Source organism: Oncorhynchus tshawytscha, linkage group LG04 (assembly GCF_018296145.1).
Source record: "Oncorhynchus tshawytscha isolate Ot180627B linkage group LG04, Otsh_v2.0, whole genome shotgun sequence".
NCBI lineage: Eukaryota > Metazoa > Chordata > Actinopteri > Salmoniformes > Salmonidae > Oncorhynchus > Oncorhynchus tshawytscha.
Genome location: NC_056432.1, coordinates 59,063,404 through 59,084,385, shown reverse-complemented (window position 1 = coordinate 59,084,385; position 20,982 = coordinate 59,063,404). Strand labels below are relative to the sequence as shown.

Here is a 20,982-nt window from a genome sequence, read left to right as displayed (position 1 = left end):
CATCTTCTAAAGACAGGTCGGAGTGAATGGGGGAAGGGGGGGGCAATCTGCACTCTAAAAAAGCAACAACTTATTTCATTCACACACATACACCCCACATACCTCCAACCCCCCATCTATATAAATATAATGAATACAAAATTGTTGTGGCTTCATCTCAGACTGTGGTTCAAGTGTGTAATTGTGCCACGTTCAATACAGAACATGAAGATCTTTCCTGGCTGAGAGCTGGCACTTTGTGTTATTCCAGTGTGTCTGTCTGTGGTCTCACTGTGTGTCCAGGCAGGGAGATTTGATCTGGACACTTTGTAAAAGCACATGACCCCATGTGCCTCTATCTGTTAGTTCCAGATCAGCATTGTGGTGGAGCGTCCGGATGGCAGGGAGATCGCCAAGCCTGTGGAGCTGAGAGTGATGGTGGGCGATGCCAACGACAACAGGCCCACGTTCCCTACCACACAGTACCACACCGTGGTCAAGGAGCTCGCCCCACGGGGTGAGGCACAACCCTCAGAACACTCTTTTAACACACCTACAGACAACTCTGGAACATACTGGATCGCAAAGGCCTTTTGTTTACGCTTGAAACTAAATACTGCGAAATAAAAAACCATGGAGAAATTCATCAGTACGCTCAAAATAGGATTCTGTGTTTCTCACTCAAAGAAAATTTGTTTTTGCCCACACACTAATCTGTGAGGACTTTGCTCTTTTCCCAGGGACGGAAATCCTCACAGTTCAAGCAGCCGACAACGATGATCCGAAAACAGATAACGTGAGGATCTTCTACCGGCTGGTTGGCCAGATCCCAGAGAGCCCTCGTGCCTTGTTCCGGGTGGACCGTGACTCTGGGGTCATCTCAGTGCAGGCAGACAACCTGGAGGGAGCTGCCCCACAGTACACACTGACCATCACTGCCGAGGACGCTAAAGGTGACCAACAGTACTGCATGGCAATGTGGTTCTGTGGTGTTAGGGAGAGGGGTGAGGGATTACTTCCACAAAGATAATGTATACATAGTACAATGTAAAGATAATCCAGAGATACTCTATAGTAGTAACCTATTGTGATATGTAGACACGGGTGCAGTGGTAGTGTAAATTAGTTTTAGACTAGCAGATGTAACGTTGGAGGTTTTCCCTCTGCTTCCTTTGAGGAGAATATTGTTTAAATATGACACTACAGTGACTGATGATCATGATTAAGACTGAGGGCTTCAGTATGAGAGAGGCATGCCAAACTAAGTGACTCACTAATGGAGCCTATCTCTCTCTGATGATGATTTCATTTGCAGGCTTAAACAGCTCCTGTACTGTGGTTGTGACAGTTCAGGACGAAAACAACAACCCACCCGTCTTCACTCCACACGAGGTACCTTTACACAGGCTGAAGAGGGGACTGACAGTGTGATTTTGGGTTTGGGGGATAGACGTGATTCAGGGCACTCATTGAAAATCTCTCTCTTATACAGTATATTAGATGTTTCTCTTCTGTTGGATGGCTGCTGTGTGAACTCTCCCTCCAGGTCACTGATTTGATTTCCCAGAGGGGAGCGAGATGGAGTGCTTTGAGGGGGATCCAAGCTTTAATCTCAGGCTTATACAAATGTAGGACCTTCATTTGAGCCAGTTTGCTACAGCAGGAAAGTAATCCTTGCCACAGAAAATGTGAATTATTATGTGGATTATAATTAATGGACAATTTTTCGTAAGGGAGAATCTGAATCTGAATCTGAAATTTCAAAGAGGAAATGACAAACTTCAGAAGCATTTTCAAACCTCAAATACACTACACGTTTTACATTTCCTGCATTGCTGGAAAGTTCTCCTACAACAGGGTGATCAAATGAGTATCCTACAACTTTAAAGATGGAACCATATTATTGTAGGGTTTATTTCTCATTGTGCTCCAAATGGACAATGTTCTCTGAGTTAATCTGAATAAACCTCAGATGAGGCCTGTGAGAATCCTTTATTTATAGAATAGGCAAATCCACAGCGTCACCATAAGACAGCTCTAAATGATATCCCTCACAAATACAGCAGTCGGAACATTTCACATCTTTATAGAAAAATCATCGCACTGAGCAATATTTACTATTATGTCTGAGCTCACTGGTCCAAAAAAGCAGTTCTAGATTAAATATGAAATACTTGGTTAAAAGTGAAAAAATGCATCCCTTCTAGTACAGAAATTCTGGAGTTCTGGAATTTGTCAATAAAAAGCCCTTTAGAAGTGACTCATAAGAAATCTCATTAGCCGCACAGTGTCGTCATCTCCTCTGGTCCGGGGGGAGTGTCCCTGAAAGGGACCTTAGTCTTAACATAAACACTATTTTTGATCTATGAGAGCATCTTTGGGGACAGTCAGTGTTTCCAGCGGTCTTTTTCATTGTCGATCCTCATGAATAATGAAGTCACCGCTGAGGTCACAATGAGACAACATTGGATTAGCGCTGGCCTCAAGGTATGCAGTATACGGGCCAAAGATAGACCATTTTCTCACATACTGTTCCAGAATGGAAAACAGTCTACACCCACACCTCCTGAATAATGCAGGAGACAGGATAGTTGTGAAAGATGTGGGAGCAAATCGCCATCTTAAAATGGGGACATGTGACAATGAAGCACAAAGCTGTTGTTGTCCTCACTGGTGCTAGACTAAGTCAATGTAAAGCCTAACTGTGCTTGTTATGTTCAGATGCTCTCGGAGTGAGAGAAGGTACTGTTAAGATACAGGAGACATATTCATATTCTAGAGTTATTCCAGTGTCATCCAGTTTGTTCCTCATTGGGTTCAATCCATGCCAAAAGATTTACAGCCATTCTCATTATGGATTCTCTATGCACCTCAACAATGCTGTCGATCATTTTTTGAGTCAATGCCAGCCCCAGGCTCATATTCTCTCACTCTGGCACACACACACACACACACACACACACACACACACACACACACACACACACACACACACACACACACACACACACACACACACACACACACACACACACACACACACACACACACACACACACACACACACACACACACACACACACAGAGGTGGAAAAAGCTCTTGAGTGGGTCACGCCAGAGTGCCCCTGCTTTTTCCAGCAACATGTGATCGGGTTTGTAGGGAGCTGGCAGGTGAGTGGTGAGACCCATGGTATCAGCGACCCTCTAGCCCGGGCAGGCAGATCAGAGACACAGCCATTTCAGTGGAGGGCCACAGTGAGTGGCTGATTAAAGGACTCCCAAGCAGAGAGATAGGAGGTGTGTGAATGAAGGTCAACAACACAGGGCCACAGGGGACATGCCTGCATACACACACCAGACCTGGGTCAAATACATAACCTAGATTATGTCAAATATGTTCAAATATTTGAAATGCACTTGATATAATTAGCTAGTTAGCCTGGAACAACGGAACCAATGGAGTCGTCCTAAAAGTGCAAATTCCAAGCTAAATCAATATAATACTAAATAATACATTTTTAAAAATCAATTACATTTATTTTATAAAGTCCTTTTCAATAGTTGTCACACAGTGCTTTACAGATACCCAGCCTAAAACCCCAGAGATAATTGTTTTATTTTTTATTTTACCTTTATTTAACTAGGCAAGTCAGTTAAGAACAAATTCTTATTTACAATGACAGCCTACACTGGGCCAATTGGGCGCCGTCCTATGGGACTCCCAATCACGGCCGGTTATGATACAGCCTGGAATCGAACCAGCATCTGTAGTGACACCTCTAGCACTGAGATGCAGTGCCTTAGACCATTGCGCCACTCGGGAGCCCAAAAGAAAGCTATGCAGATATAGTAGCCCATGCTTCATTATCTTTTCCTTCTCCCTGTCTCCCCATCCCCCCTCCTCGCTCCCTTTCTCCTCTCACCTTTCTCTCTCCCTTCTCCCCTTCTCTCTTAGTACGGCCCCTTCCACCTGGCAGAGGATGCTCCTTTGGGAGCCACGGTAACGGCAGTGTCAGCGTGGGATGCTGATGAGAGGGGAGGAGACAGCTGGCAGGTGAATTACAGGCTGGAGTCTGGCAACGAGGAGGAGGTGTTCATGCTGGTCACAGACAAGCAGACCAATGAAGTTTCACTCATCCTCTCCAAGGTACAGCAATCTCCTTCATTCAACAGTCTCTATTCTCTCTTGTTCATTCACAAATAAGACACAACCCAAAGAGCCCTAGACGTTGATGAATAGGATGCATTTTAACATGATCTTAACATGGTAATAATATCTTCATAGAAATATGCAATATTGACTCTAATAATTATGCATTTCGTTAAGTAACCATAAGGAAAAGATACATGCATATTGAATCTTGCTTTGCATATCACTTTCTATGTCTCTTCATACACACACACACACACACACACACACACACACACACACACACACACACACACACACACACACACACACACACACACACACACACACACACACACACACACACACACACACACACACACACACATGGGTAATTCAATGACACGTGTCCCAAAAATAAGCCATGACAAAAACAATAGTTTATCCCAAAATAATCTGAGCCCATCCCTGGGGTGTCTCTGGCTCGTCCCTGGTCTCCTGTAATCCCCTCCACCCTCCCAGCCCTGCCCCAGCACCACCCTGCCTCAGCTATCTCCCCTGGCCTGGACAGGAGGGCTTTGGAGACAAAGAGGGAGTGTTTGTCATCATTTGTGTCCCCATTCTCTGGAAGCGGGGCAACTACCTTCTACCTCTCTGTGGGAGTAGAGGAATGTTACCTATATTCCGCAGAGGTAAAACAGGTGTTGCCTCCGGTATTGTCTAAACTAATACAGGACTGGAGCACATCCCCTTTGCATTGTCTCTGATGAACCCTGCCATACAGTAATGATATGCTGTATAAGGCTCTGACATAGGCCTACTGTAGCTCATGGTAAAATAGCTTGTTAGCACATCAGAGCATGCTCACTAATATGTGATCTTGTGGCGGGACTGAGACAACCCAGAGGGTAGTCCCGTTGTCTCAATAACAGCAGCTTGCACAAAGTCTAATGGAATAATTACACAGTGCCATTAATCTGTAGAAAGCAATTACAGTTTACTCACTATAAACCACATAGGCAAGGCACCGCTAACTGAACACTAGCTAATCTGTCTCTCTGGTGCTGTGCAACAGTTGTTGTGAGAGTGTGAGGATAATAGCAATGAGAATATTCAGCTCCTGCTGTGCTGTAGGCGGATGTGTCTGAGGTTGGGTATATCGTGCTAATCCATGTGACCGAATCAGGGAAAACTCCAGGCCTTTTACCAGACCCATGTCAAGCATGTGTTCCGTTGCAATGTCTCCTACGCGCATACATGCAGTACCTGCCGTCATGAATAGTGAATGAGAGAGGATGGCGTAAAAAAAGTGTGTGGTCAGTCGGCCTTGAGCTGGGTGGCAGGTGCACATAGCTGATTCAATCATTTTCAGGGGGAAGAATAGAGATTACAAATGAACACACACACACATACCATACACACACACACGCACACACACACACACACTGGACTAATGCTTTGATCTTATTATGATCTTGCTATGAAAGAGGGGATCACAAGTAATCGTCTCCTTCTTTTTAAACCCATTGAGCTGGAGACTCTCATGCTTCAAGTGTCCCCATTTAACCTAGTGGGCCGCCCTCCACACAGCAACTTAAGGCCAGCAACAGCAGCTGAGGGGTGGTTGGATTCTTCTGGTTGTTGCCTGATACAAACCTGCACTTCACTTCCAGTCAACACCATTAGTCACTCCAACACTGAACAACATCTGTGTTTTCTCTCTAGCAACAGAGGTAACTATTTGGGCCAGGCGACATGTTATTAGCAACAGCAATCACTTCATTTCACCCGAACGTAGACAACACAGGGGATACAATCACGGGCTGGGAACTCACAGAGTAAGCATAGCAACGGCTGTCCACTAACGGGATTCTCTGTCACAGGCAGGATTCATGTCAAGTGACACGTGAATCAAATGGCCGTCCCTGTCATTCCAGTTTGTTTTACAGTTGAAATAAAACTCCTCTCTGCCGGTAAATCAGCTTGTCTGACGGTGACGGTATTATAGAGGCCTTGTTTAGAGTCACTGTGCAGTGTTCCACAACCCTCTCCTTTCCAGTAGGATCAGCCTGTAAATCTGTGGAACACGTCGATTCCCAGCAGATATATACAGGCTCTTTCTGACCTCCTGTGTTTGCTCCATGAGCGTAATACAATCCCATGCCTCTGTTGGAGGGGGCGGTTCGATATGTTGCTCAGTCTAAATGAGCAGCCTGTGTGTCTCATGGAGTGCTGAAATGGCACATTCACAACACATTCACTGACTGCTTTTATGCTCTTTAGATTATGTCTGCTATTTACTGGGAAATGTTAGTAAATCCCTCCCATGATAATTTTCCTGGTGTTCATTCTTGCACTGTAGAACACTATGTTCCCATGTTTCACAACTATTCGAACACTACATGTATGTAAGTGCATGCCCTTCCATATGAGCAGCATTTCTATGGCAACCTGTATGCATGCAGGTGCTGGACTTTGAACGGGAGAGCGAGTACATCCTGGTCCTTAGTGCTCAAAACCCAGTGGCCCTGGTACGAGGGAGGTATGGCCCAGCGTCCACGGCAACCGTCTCCATCTATGTGGACGATATCAACGAGGGCCCCATCCTGTCCCAGAGCCACTACGAGGTCACCGTCAGAGAAGGGGAGGAGCCAGGACGGGTTATTGCCACTATTCGTGGATATGACCCAGACTCACACCCAATAAGGTGAAACATCGTTCATCGGAAATAATATAAAAATAAACATTAATTCACAGTTTAAAGGCATGGATCATTGTGTTATCCCACCCCGTTTTGTTTTTGTCCAGATACTCGCTCAGAGGAGACACAAAGAGGTATTTCTCCATTGGGAAGTACTCAGGTGAGCTGAAGACTGTCCAGGCCTTGGACAGAGAAGAAAACAGCACCTACACCATGGAGGTCATGGCTGAAGATGGACGTAAGATGCTTTTCTGAGAATAATGTCTACTTCTATATCTTTCCAGACAGAGGGTCCAGGGCAACTTAGACCTCGACCTTGTGTTTGCCCCAGAGGGTTTCAAATGTAATAATGCAAGGCTAAAGCAATACTTACATTGAGAATTCAAGACCACACAGTATTCACTGTCAATGTAATAAGCAGGGAGTGAGTCATGCGAAGTGACAGCCAGTGTGTAGCTAGCTAGCTGGTGGGTGTAGAGTGGGAAGTGAGGAGGGGGTGTATGTTGTATAGAAAACTCCAATCCAGTCCTCCCCCACACTAGTTAAGCACGACTCAGAACAGAAGACAGACTTGCAGGGTCTGAGAGCTGCACACGGCACCTCTCCAATTACCCGCTGTCCTTATCCCTCGCATGCACTTATCACATCTAGTGAAAAATCTATTCAGACTGGTCCATAACCCACAGAATGGGGGCTCTGACTCACATCTTGAATCCACACCTATAGAGGTTAGAGAGGGCAGTGGCGTTAATTGGTGGAGGAGATCATGTATTATGTTGGTTGGATCGAAGTGTACAGGTATCAGAAACATTTTAAAATATGCTTTTAATGTCCTTCTGTGCTTGTCAAAGCCAGGCCAGCAGCACCCAATACGGTACAACACGAGGACTGTTGTTACCAATGATTCAGTGGGTACTAATGTTTATTAAAACTGTACTATTTGCCTCCCAGGGAACTCTTCTCTGTCAGCTTCAACACTGGTCACAGTCCATATCCTGGATGTGAATGACAACAGTCCGGTGTTGGTGGGAGACTACTCCTGGAAGTACCTATGTACCCCACGCTGGGAGGACCAGGCCTTGGTGCTGGCATCCCGGGACAGTGATGGTCCCCAGCACGGTGGCAGGCTCAACTTCTCCCTCCGCAGTGACGCCACTGTGCGCGGCAACTGGAAACTCACCCCCATCAATGGTCTGCCTCATCATCCAGATAAACTATTTCTGTTTTTTCACTGACACATTTGTATTTTATCTTGACAAACAGAAAGATCAACACACGCTCAAACCAGCCTCTTATACCATCAGATATTTTAGTAACCAGTCCAGCAGTGGAAATTGTTGTGTATATTACCATGACAATACTGTAGGTGTGGTCACTGTAGTAGCGACATGGTGACCCAACGCTATGACATTGTAGGCTCGCACCATGCTGTAGGATGCAGGACCCAGGAAACATGAACCTCTCTGCAGGATCAATCCAGATCGAGGTATTGGATTGGTTGAGTCATGTCTGTGTAAGAACCACTACCAGACAGCTAAATGAAAGTACCAAATTAGGCCACTTATTCTATTTGAGTCGTCACGGTGACGTTAGACCTGACACTCTCACTGTGGTTACCCGTGTATAGGGTAACGTCATTGACGATAAAATGGTTTTCAAAATAGAAAGCATGTACATGCAATAACATTGGAAAGAGAACAATCCGGGGTGTTTTGCTACAGTGTGATGAACGGTGAATAGGATGTAATTCAGGGATCCATTCAGACCACCTGTTGGTCCACAGACACGTGTAGAGGATTAGAGTGAGTGGCACTGAGACACTGACTGACAGTGGAAGTAAATTGCCCCCATCCTTTCTTCTGAGGCGCTCTGACTAGGCAATGTCTCTAAATCACCTAATGGCCCTCTTCCTGTCGCTGTGCCTGTCTGTAATGTGTCAGGCTGACATACATTAATCAGACGTATCGACTCGGCTGTGCTGACATATTCTCTCTATTGTATCACCGTGACAACCTTTTCTCTTTAGTTTTTCTCTCTCGCCATTTCTCTCTGACGTGTTATTATTGGAAGCTGCGGAAGGCTGGCTATAATTATATTTCCCTTTTAATTTGTGTGATGTCACAGCTGGGGCCCGCCAGGCTGAAAGGCTAAGAGGCTAAAAGTGTATTTTTCCCAGCAGCACCCAGCAGCTGCAAGACTTGTCCCTAATAACACCTGCTGCAGACGTGCCGTGGCGCACCTATTTACCTCACCTTTGTGGCTCTTAACCCTCCTCCCTGACAACTGGAGAGGCTGGAGAGAGTGACGGAGGTGTGACGCAGCCTCTGTCTTTGAGAAGCTCACATAGTCTGCTGCGCTGTGCTTGTCCTGAGAGGGTACCAGTAGATTCCACTGTTCCTGTCCACCACAGAATAGACAGTCAGTCAATTCTAATTAGTCATAAATAGATACAGCAATGATTTACCTCTATATTTTCCATTATTCCTGGGCTGTGATAAAAGCAGGTATATATTTTTTAAAACTCTCACATACACTATTCCTGTCAATGACATCAAAGAAAAGTCACAATAAGAACCATTGAGGATGCGGCAGACCAAGGGCTCCTCTACTGTTTATGTCACTGACGCCTGTCGGTTGCAGCCTTACCTAGCAAGATGATATACAGTGCATTCGGAAAGTATTCAGACCCCTTGACTTTTTCCACATTTTGTTATGTTACAGCCTTATTCTAAAATGTATTAAATCGTTTTTCCCCCCTCATCAATCTACACAAAATACCCCATAATGACAAAGCAACAGGTTTTTAGAAATATTTGCAAATGTATATATAAAAAATAAGTTTATATCACATTTACATACAGTACCAGTCAAAAGTTTGGACACACCTACTCATTCAAGAGTTTTTCTTTATTTTTACTATTTTCTACATGGCAGAATAATAGTGAAGACATCAAACACTTTGAAATAACACATATGGAATCATGTAGCAACCAAAAAGGTGTCAAACAAATCAAAATATATTTTATATTTGAGATTCTTCAAAGTAGCCACCCTTTGCCTTGACAACAGCTTTGCACACTTTTGGCATTCTCTCAAGGTCCCTCGCTCTCCTTTCTGCAAATCTGACTACGACTCCATTTTGTTGCTCCCAGCCTATAGACAGAAACTAAAACAGGAAACGCCCGTGCTCAGGTCTGTTCAACGCTGGTCCGACCAATCTGATTCCGCGCTTCAAGATTGCTTCGATCACGTGGACTGGGATATATTCCCGGACAGCGTCGAACAACAACATTGATGTATGCGCTGATTCGGTGAGCGAGTTTATTAGCAAGTGCATCAGTGATGTTGCACCAACCGCGACTATTAAAAACTTCCCCAACCAGAAACTGTGGATTGATGGCAGCATTCGCGCAAAACTGAAAGCGCGAACCATTGCTTTTAACCAGGGCAAGGAGACCGTAAACATGACAGAATACAAACATTGTAGCAATTCCCTCCCCAAGGCAATCAAACAAGCTAAGCGTCAGTATAGAGACAAAGTAGTCGCAATTCAATGGCTCAGACACGAGAGGAATGTGGCAGGGTCTACAGTCAATCACAGACTACAAAAAGAAAACCAGCCCCGTTGCTCCCAGACAAACGATACAACTTCTTCGCTTGCTTTGAGGACAATACAGTGCTACCGACACGACCCGCTACCAAAACCTGTGGACTCTCCTTCACCACAGCCAACGTGAGTAAAACATTTAAATGTGTTAACCCTCGCAAGGCTGCTGGCCCAGACGGCATCCCTAGCCGCGTCTTCAGAGCATGTGCAGACCAGTTGGCTGGTGTGTTTATGAACATATTCAATCAATCCCTATCCCAGTCTGCTGTTTCCACATGCTTCAAGAGGGCCACCATTGTTCCTGTTCCCAAGAAAGCTAAAGTAACTGAGCTAAATGACTATCGCCCCGTAGCACTCACTTCCGTCATCATGAAGTGCTTTGAGAGACTAATCAAGGATCATATCACCTCCACCCTACCTGGCACCCTAGACCCACTCCAATTTGCTTACCACCCCAATGGGTCCACAGACGACGCAATCACAATCACACTGCACACTGCCCTAACCCATCTGGACAAGAGGAATACCTATGTAAGAATTCTGTTCATCGACTACAGCTCAGCATTTAACACCATAGTACCCTCCAAACTCGTCATTAAGCCCGAGACCCTGGGTCTCGACCCTGCCCTGTGCAACTGGGTCCTGGACTTTCTGACGGGCCACCCCCAGGTGGTGAGGGTAGGAAACAACATCTCCACCCCGCTGATCCTCAACACCGGGGCCCCACAAGGGTGCATTCTCAACCCTCTCCTGTACTCCCTGTTCACCCATGACTGTGTGGCCATGCATGCCTCCAACTCAATTGATCAAGTTTGCAGACAACACTACAGTGGTAGGCTTGATTACCAACAATGACGAGACAGCCTACAGGGAGGAGGTGAGGGCCTTGGAGTGTGGTGTCAGGAAAACAACCTCACACTCAACATCAACAAAACAAAGGAGATGATCGGGGACTTCAGGAAACAGCAGAGGGAGCACCCCCTATCCACATCTGTGGGACAGTAGTGGAGAAGGTGGAAAGTTTTAAGTTCCTCGGTGTACACATCACGGACAAACTGAAGTGGTCCACCCACACAGACAGCGCGGTGAAGAAGGCGCCTCTTCAACCTCACGAGGCTGAAGAAATTTGACTTGTCACAAAAACACTCACAAACTTTTACAGATGCACAATCGAGAGCATCCTGTCGGGCTGTATCACCGCCTGGTACAGCAACTGTAGTGATAATAGTAGAAGATAGAAGAAGATAAGAATGTCCTCCTGTGTTGGTCCAGAGGTGCGTCACAGTCTCTCCATTTCTTTCAGAACGGAGGCACATGAAGGGGAGCAGTGTCAGAGGCCCCCGGATAACAGCTAACAGTCTGATAGTAGACCCTCTGTTATACACATCGCTGTATTTTGGATTCATTCATAGATTAGATAAAGTATCAGTGCATTTGCACTAGAACCAACCTTCGTCACCCCTTGGCCAGTGTGTTTGTTTTGCGTCACAGAGGGTCTACCAGACACAAGTGACAGGGTCTCTCACATATACAGTATGTCTTTCCTCTATCGGAATAATGTTGATGTGGGCTGTTGATCATGCCAGTATTTTACACATGTTCACCAAAACCTAGTTAATCATTCAGCCATGGGTATTTACTGTATATTTAGCTGTGGATGGCATTACCAATGAATTGGCCTGTATCCCAGACTCTTTACTCAGTACAAGCAGATGTTTAAAAATATATTTGAGGTAATGTTTTTCATTCTTGCACAGGCTTTGGAGATTTTGGAATTTCCCTCTGATGTTTACTTTGCTTTTAGACGCTAGCCAAAATGGACAAAAGTTTCTGTGTACCGTCAGTTAAATTGGTCTTAAAAGTACACTGCATGACCAAAAGTATGTGGACACCTGCTCATCAGACATCTCATTCCAAAATCATGGGCATTAATATGGAGTTGGTCCCCCCTTTGCTGCTATAACAGCCTCCAGTTTTATTGGGAGGCTTTCCACTAGATGTTGGAACATTGCTGCGAGGACTAGCTTCCATTCTGCCACAAGAGCATTCGTGAGCACTGATGTAGGGCGATTAGGCCTGGCTCGCAGTCGGTGTTCCAATTCATCCCAAAGGTGTTTGATGGGGTTGAGATCAGGGCTCTGTGCAGGCCAGTCAAGCTCTTCCACACCAATCTCGACAAACCATTTCTGTATGGACCTCGCTTTGTGCATTGTCATGTTGAAACAGGAAAGGGCCTTCCCCAAACTGTTGCTAAAAGTTAGAAGCACAGAATTGTCTAGATTGTCATTGTATGCTGTAGCATTAAGATTTCCCTTCACTGGGGGAAATAGCCCGAACCATGAAAAACAGCCCCAGACCATTATTCCTCCTCCACCAAACTGTACAGTTGGCACTATGCATTGGGGCAGGTAGCGTTTTCCTGGCATCCGCCAAACCCAGATTCTTCCGTCGTACTGCCAGATGGTGAAGCGTGATTCATCACTCCAGAGAACAATGGAAACCCATTTCATGAAGCTCCAGACGAACAGTTCTTGTGCTGACATTGCTTCCAGAGGCAATTTGGAACACGGGAGTGAGTATTGCAACTGAGGACACAATAATAGATGGCCATTATTTGTCATCCATTCCTTTCAGTAGATTATACATTTCTGTTAGCACCACCATTGTTCGCTCTGGTAGCTGTGCTGTTATTACAGTCATGTCGATGGACAATTGAACTATCAAAAGAAACATGCAGTGTTTACAATCAATGTCCCTTCTGTCCTTTCCTTTCACGCTGGGAAGTTGCAGCTGTTATTACTCTGTAATTAATGTCCTTTCTCTGAAAACAAATAGGAGTGGATTGGGCATATGCTGAGTCTGTGTTCATGTGTTTTCTCCTTGCCCTCCCACCCCTCAGAATATCTCCACAACTCAATCTGGTTGACAGCATCTGCTCTGTAAATAGAAAAGGACATCTCATAGATCCCTGTAGATTTGTTTCCTTGATGTTTGGCAGCATGTTCCCTGATGTTTGGCAGCATGTTGGAATAGAGTACTGGTCATCCTGAGACATTGTGTTCAGACTGACTCAGTCTCAGGGTAGGATGGGCCGCAGGTGCACCCTTTCCCCCTGTCGCAGCCTGGTCTCAGCCCAGTCTGCCTGATGATACCCCCTCTACAGAGGACAGACAATTTGTACGTGTTATGCGCTACAGTACTCGGCGGTCCCATTCTGTGAGCTTGTGTGGCCTACCACATCGCGGCTGAGCTGTTGTTGCTCCTAGACGTTTCCACTTCACAATAACAGCACTTACATTTTACCTGGGGAGATCTAGCTTGAACTGTCTTGTTGGAAAGGTTGCATCCTATGACAGTGCCACATTGAAAGTCACTGAGCTCTTCAGGAAGGCCATTCTACTGCTAACGTTTGTGTATGGAGATTGCATGGCTGTGTGCTCAATTTTTTACACCAGTCAGCAACGGGTGTGGCTGAAATTGCAGAATCCGCTAATTTGAAGGGGTGTCCACATACTTTTGTATATATAGTGTATGATTCTTGGAAAGGTTATGTGAACAATTGTTTAATTTGACAAAGAATACGTACAGAAAATGTCAAAGTTATGGAGCCCAATAAACTTTTGTCATAAAGGTTTACCATAGGCTACCAATGTAATATCTGTCTTTCCTCAGACACCCATACCAACCTGTCCCTGAACATCCCATACCTGTCTCCTGAGGTCTACACGGTCCCCTTCACCATCTCTGACAGCAGCTCTCCTCCCAGGAGCACCTTCATCAACCTGCCAGGTGACACATATTGATACAGTTGAAGCCGGAAGTTTACATACACCTTAGCCAAATATATTTAAACTCAGTTTTTCACAATTCCTGACATTTAATCCTAGTAAAAATTCCCTGTTTTAGGTCAGTTAAGAATGTGAAATGTCAGAATAATAGTAGAGAATTATTTATTTCAGCTTTTGTTTCTTTCATCACATTCCCAGTGGGTCAGAAGTTTACATACACTCAATTAGTATTTGGTAGCATTGCCTTTATTAAGTTGTTAAACTTGGGTCAAACGTTTCGGGTAGCCTTCCACAAGCTTCCTTGGCCCATTCCTCCTGACAGAGCTGGTGTAACTGAGTCAGGTTTGTAGGCCTCCTTGCTCGCACACGCTTTTTCAGTTCTGCCCACAAATGTTCTATAGGATTGGTTGAAAAACAAGTTTTAATGACTTCGACCTAAGTGTATGTAAACTTTTGACTTCAACTGTATGTGTTGAAGCAGAATATATTGCTCTACGCGGACATGTTTACAAAATGTGACACGTATAATTTCTCATGTATTACAACTGTAACTTTGATTTTGTCACAATAATAGGATGGCCATTATTTGTCATCCATTCCTTTCAGTAGAATATACAGTTCTGTCAGCACCACCATTGTTCGCTCTGGTAGCTGTGCTGTTATTACAGTCATGTCGATGGACAATTGAACTATCAAAAGAAACATGCAGTGTTTACAATCAATGTCACTTCTGGGCATTCCTTTCACACTGGGATGTTGCAGCTGTAATTACTCTGTAATTAATGTCTGTGCTTTCTCTGAAAACAAATAGGAGTGGGTTGGGCATACAGTATGCTGGGTCTGTGTTCATGTGTTTTCTCCTGGCCCTCCCACCCCTCAGAATATTGCCACAACTCAATCTGGTTGACAGCATCTGCTCTGGGGCGGCAGGGTAGACTAGTGGTTAGAGCGTTGGACTAGTAACTGAAAGGTTGCAAGATCGAATCCCGAGCTGACAAGGTAAAAATCTGTCGTTCTGCCCCTGAACAAGGCAGTTAACCCACTGTTCCTAGGCCATCATTGAAAATAAGAATTTGTTCTTAACTGACTTGCCTAGTTAAATAAAATAGAAAAGGATCCCTGTAGATTTGTTTCCCTGATGAATGGCAGCATGTTGGAATAGAGTACTGGTCATCCTGAGACATTGTGTTCAGACTGACTCGGTCTCATGACAGGATGTACCGCAGGTGCATCTTCTCCCCCTGTTGCAGCCTGGTCTCTACCTAGTGATCTCCCTCTACTGCACACCGAACTGATTTAGTAAAACCCTGAGGCCTCAGGGGCATGGAGATGTTCTCTCCCTGTCATCGTGGTCTGCTCAGGGTATCTGTAATGTGTTTACGAGTGCTGAATATGTCCCCTTTGTGAGTTGCGTTGACTGTGTTTTAAATCACAGTGACGGTGTGCCCATGCAATGTGAGAGGAAACTGCAGGACCGCCGCTAAGCAGCTGCAAGGCATGCCAACCGTTCAGTCCACCGTCGGCATCCTACTGGGAACCTTGGGGGTCATAGGTAAGGGTAGCTGCTGTTGGATTGTAGACTGAACACCTTTAATTAAGCTACCAGAATAGCCAAGTCAATCAATCAATCAAATGTATTTCTAAAGCGTGTTTTACATCAGCAGTTGTTACAAAGTGCTTGTACAGAAACCGAGCCTGAAGTATAAGCAAAATGGACCTTTGTGTAATTTTGTGTCATGATGATCTGAGTTCACTTCGGATCTTTTTCAGGATCTTACATTTGAGTTAGTCATGGGATATTTTAGTATGTTGGGCCTAATTCTATCTTTCTTATTTATCCCAGGAATCATTCTAATCGTTGTGTTTGTGAGGCTGTCCTACCAGAACCCCAAACCGCCGAGCAAAACCAATCAGGAGAGAGAACCCCTGAGGATCTCACTGTGAGGGTACTGCCTGCATATGTCTCCGACTTTGCCCATATGGAGAGGGCCATGATAGTAGAGCAATGACATAGTGAGAATGTTTATTCAGTACTGTGCATAGTATTTACCTAGTGGGTAGTTCTTATATTGCGGTGGTATTTGGGCAGTGCATTTGGGAAAAAATTCACTTAATTTTCTAGATTTTTTTTATTTATAGTAAATGTATTTGGGTACATCTTCCCAGTATAAATCAACTAATGGCAGCTTAATGACTTTAAATAATTTTCACCATTATGATAACATTGTACCACCAGTAGGAGTAGTAACACCAATCACGATAACATCAATGATACATTTTAGGTAAATTAGGATTTTCTGAAATGGAGGCCAAGTATACTAAAATCTAAGGTCATTAACCCTTTAAAGATCACTTACTAAAGTGATATGAGTAATAATTCTGCTCACAATGTAATTTTCCTTCATTTAAATAGAGCAACACCATGCAAGACTTTGGATTTAGACACATCAAATGATCAATGGAATCCTTAAATGTATGATATACTAAAAGGGTATGATTAGCTTGTAATTGTATTTAATAGACCACTCCCCCATTAACAGTTTGCCACTGGAGAGAATGCTCACTAGAGGGAAATACGCTTGCGTGTCGTGGGAACACACCTTCCAAGTTGCTCATTATTTTGCATAGAACGCATGCCTCTCGTTGATTATCCCTTACGTAATGAATGATTTTCGAGGCGGTAACACCAATGATATAAAACTGAGGGAAACATTATATTAGTAAAACATTTTTTTTTAATAGCCTACTGTTTTTATAGATCTTTACAGTATGTTTAATACTTTTGTTTACTTTCTAGCATTCAAAATAATAGATAGATATCTCTAAATCCCCCAAAACATGTCACAACAACCAGAGCCATACAGTATATTGTATATAGCGAGAGTTTGGCCAATGTAATTTCTGTCTGAACGCGCTGAGAGACACACTTTTTGCTGCATAGCCAATGCTAAGTGATAATCAACGCTTCCACGATGTAATGTTTATTTCTGATCGTTTTTAAAAACCTATGAAGATGTCCAGCGAAAACGGAAAAATGCAATTTGTTGACACCACAACATAGTAAAGACTTGGATACACATTATTCAGAATGCTGATAATTAAAAACATCTGTGAAAATTGCTGCTCTGTTTTGCTTGTTTACAGACCCCTCATGAAAAAGTACTACTGAATTACTACACAAAACCTACTGATTTTACTACTTGATTGCTATTAATATGTAGTAAACCAGTACTGATTTATGTAATAATTTAAGTAGTAATGAGTGATAAATTGGTACGTTTTATGACTGGTGAACACAACATATTTCCTACTCAAATCACTACATAATTCTCCCTTAATGACTACTGTGTAACTACATAACAGTCTCTAAATGTAGTTATGTCATCAAACAATTATATATACATTTTGTATTTGTATTAAATTAATGACATATTAAATGACACATTTACACTTTTATGTTCATCCATTTCAGGCCTTGTCTTCATTCAGCTTTGACTTAACTATCTTTAGATCCTGTTTTCTGTTGCAACAACATTTGTCCACTACGTAACCTTTTAGAAAATACAGACAAGCAGAAGAGACAACCAATTATTAGCCATTATCAATCATCAGCTAACAGAGGTCACATAAGACAACACAGAAAAACATTTGGTAAACAATGTTAATCTTACCAACAATGGTCTCTAGTCTTCTTATGTCAAAAGAGGTAAGTAGAATGGCTAAGTATACTGATATGAACATACCCAACATTTGCATACAAACACAAATACTAATTAACTAGCATGAAAAAAACAGAGGCTACATATCTACATTTCAATGTGGCTAGCAAACAACTAGGCTAAACTCAATACATCTCTATGACAATGGCTAACGGCTAATACCGTTTTGGCTAGCAGTCTTTTTGATGTAGTAAAAAGCAATATAAATGGCTAAACAACGACATGAAAGTTTTCATAAAATATAAAAGATGGTGCCAGCATAACAGCTATGAAAGATTGGATTACAAAGGATGGAAGATGATTACATTCGGGATGGTCAAAAACAGTCGCTACGACTTCCTGTTTTGTCTTCTTTTGCGGTCAAGAAAAACCGGGGTAGTCTGGCTGTAGTGTTGTGATACTTATCCACTACCAACATCAAGTAGTGAAAACTCCACTTGATTGCTATAGACACGCCTGTGTAGTAAAGCTGTAATGTTTTGACTACTTATTTATCAACATCAAGTAGTAAAAATGTATACCTGATTACTACTGGAAACACTACTGTTTTCCTACTGAATACTACAAAACTCTACTTGTGTATCTTGAGTAATGCATAATCTACACATTCACTACACACTCCCTACAAGACTCTACATAGTCACTACTGCACAAATAGGTTTTGTGTAGTAATTCAGTTGTACTTTGTCATGAGGGGTGGGTCATTTCATAAGGAATTGTCGGAGACGCTCTCGTAACCAAAATATCACCAACATATTGTGAATAAAGGTGCCAACAAGTATTTTGTTGGACAATGTATATTATGTATAACATGCGTATCCCGTACATACGACTAAGAAAACTGGAAACTTGAAACCAACATGGCGTCCGTTCTAAAAACCTGGCTGAACTCTCAATATATGACACCGACTACAACTCTACTGGGTCACAACTGGGACAAGGCAATTTGCTAACCCTAAATATTTTCAAAAATGCATAAACATAAAGGCAGTATAAATGGCTTGTATTATATTTTATCATAGACAAAAACATGTTTGAAATGTAACTATTTGTCATTTGAAAGTGTTTTTGATGGTTTTAAATGCCTCCGCAATTCAAGAACCACCCAAGTTGTAGACTTTTGGCATTGCTCATCTACAGCATTTATGAGACATTTGTTGCGTTTTAGTTATAGTATCTGTCATATTTTGTGACACACACAATACTCGCAATTACAATATTATCATTAATTAAGATTGCGTCATACTGCTATGCATTATAGGGATGTTACATTTAGTTATTTTAGCATGTAGCTATTTTATCTATTTCAAATATTGACATGTAATGATTTGTAAGAATCAGTAGGTTTTTCCTGTTTAATGTTGATTTTAAACCTTGTAATTAAAATGCACGATGCCAAATTTAATCTATTCTTCGCACCATATCATTCCACTGATTCCATTTCACATTGTAATAAAACTATTGAAAAGAGAAGCCTACTGTTCATTCACAATGCTTTTAGAAGGCTTAACCACATCGAGGTTGATATATTGTTAAAGTAATCCCAGGTTTAATAACCTGTATGTAATAAAATGGCATAAAATAACAAAAATAGCTTCTTAGTAGAGCAATTTCTCAAGCAAGACTTTTGCTAGGACTGTTGGAGTGGTCTGAGTGGGGAGGGGATAACTGAAAATGTCTTACATTTGGCAGAGAGGTTCAGAATTCTCTTTCTTATTGGTCTATTAACTAATTAACCCACCAAAACAGGCTGAAATTTCAGGTGGTCTTTAAACCTCTAAGCTCTAGACACCTCTAAAATGGCATTATCATAATTTTCACTATTTCACAGTATTATTCCAACCCTATAGTGTGGAAATGTATATAAAATACAGGAAATCACATTTTTGAATGCACTGGGCCTTTAATCATTCCATCCCCTGTGAATCTATAATAACCCCCTCAAAATGGTTATACATGTAAAAGAACAGCCAGGGTTATCCAGAGAGCAGTCTTAATCCCATTTAGCAAGGTTCCTCCAATTTACAGGATGATGACAATCGCATAGGTGAACTTGATGACCTGACAAGGGTGCTGGGCTATAAATAGACCCGGGGGATGCCATAAATAGCCCAATGCTCAAGGTCCACTGAATGACGCCCAGCGGCAACCAACATAATTGTATACTAAAAAAGGAAAGATGTTTAGCCAAGTCGATGCATTATGGTTTTCTAATGGTGCATTTTCCCTTGGAGCAATTGGCCCAAGCTCCATTGGCGGCCCTTAAAACAAAGACCAGCAGCCACATTATTCCCTGTCATGCATCTGGTTTATGTGGACGCTGAGACAATAGCTATTCATGTATACATCTGTGTGCAGGTCAGCAGATGGGTTAGCGATATAATCTCCCAAGCAGGGTTAATGGGCTGTGGTGTATCAAAGCAGAAAGGAGTTCACAGGCACTCTGCTCAGCCGTGTTCCACAATGCTCCACAGGAGTACTAGGCTGTACTAGGAAAAACACAATAACAACAACAACAGGAAAGCACTAAGACGTTTGAAAATAACATTTCAATCCAGTGTACCATATATAGAACAGGTAGGCAAGATGCTCCTCCATGTTGTCTTCTAATAGTAGCCAACAGTAGTACATGTGCATGGAATCATACACAAGGGAATTACACTGGAACGAATACACACGTGACCCAGCTAAAAACAGCATTTGCTTACATACTTCGGAATCAGAATAACCGCAAAAGCCCTGTAGAAGAGGCCCAACAAGCCTGCTTTTGACATAGGGTCAAGCATTAGTATGGCTGTGAGGGACTGTTGCTCTATTATTAGCCTCTCTGTGCCCATATTCTGCGTCTCTGTGGACCAGAGTGGTTCAGCTGGCTATGTGACAGGGACATGTATAAAGGAGACGTTTAAAAAAAAGAATTTTTTTTAATAAAAAAAAAATGTTACCCCCTTTTTCGCCCCAATTTCATAGTATCCAATTAATTTTTTAGTAGTTACTATCTTGTCTCATCGCTACAACTCCCGTACGGGCTCGGGAGAGACGAAGGTCGAGAGTCATGC

The 20,982-nt window shown here is 43.0% G+C and overlaps 1 protein-coding gene across 1 annotated transcript; it reads left to right on the top strand.

The window, feature by feature from the left end:
* The first annotated feature begins 612 nt into the window (after positions 1-612).
* On the top strand, positions 613-19,396 carry LOC112249561 (cadherin-17). The gene is made up of 10 exons (XM_042320180.1): positions 613-628; positions 720-932; positions 1,295-1,371; positions 3,935-4,126; positions 6,574-6,815; positions 6,917-7,047; positions 7,761-8,000; positions 14,089-14,205; positions 15,640-15,756; positions 16,048-19,396. Exons 1-10 carry the CDS (start codon positions 613-615, stop codon positions 16,146-16,148), a joined length of 1,446 nt encoding a protein of 481 aa, XP_042176114.1. The 3' UTR covers positions 16,149-19,396.
* Positions 19,397-20,982: the final 1,586 nt, after the last annotated feature.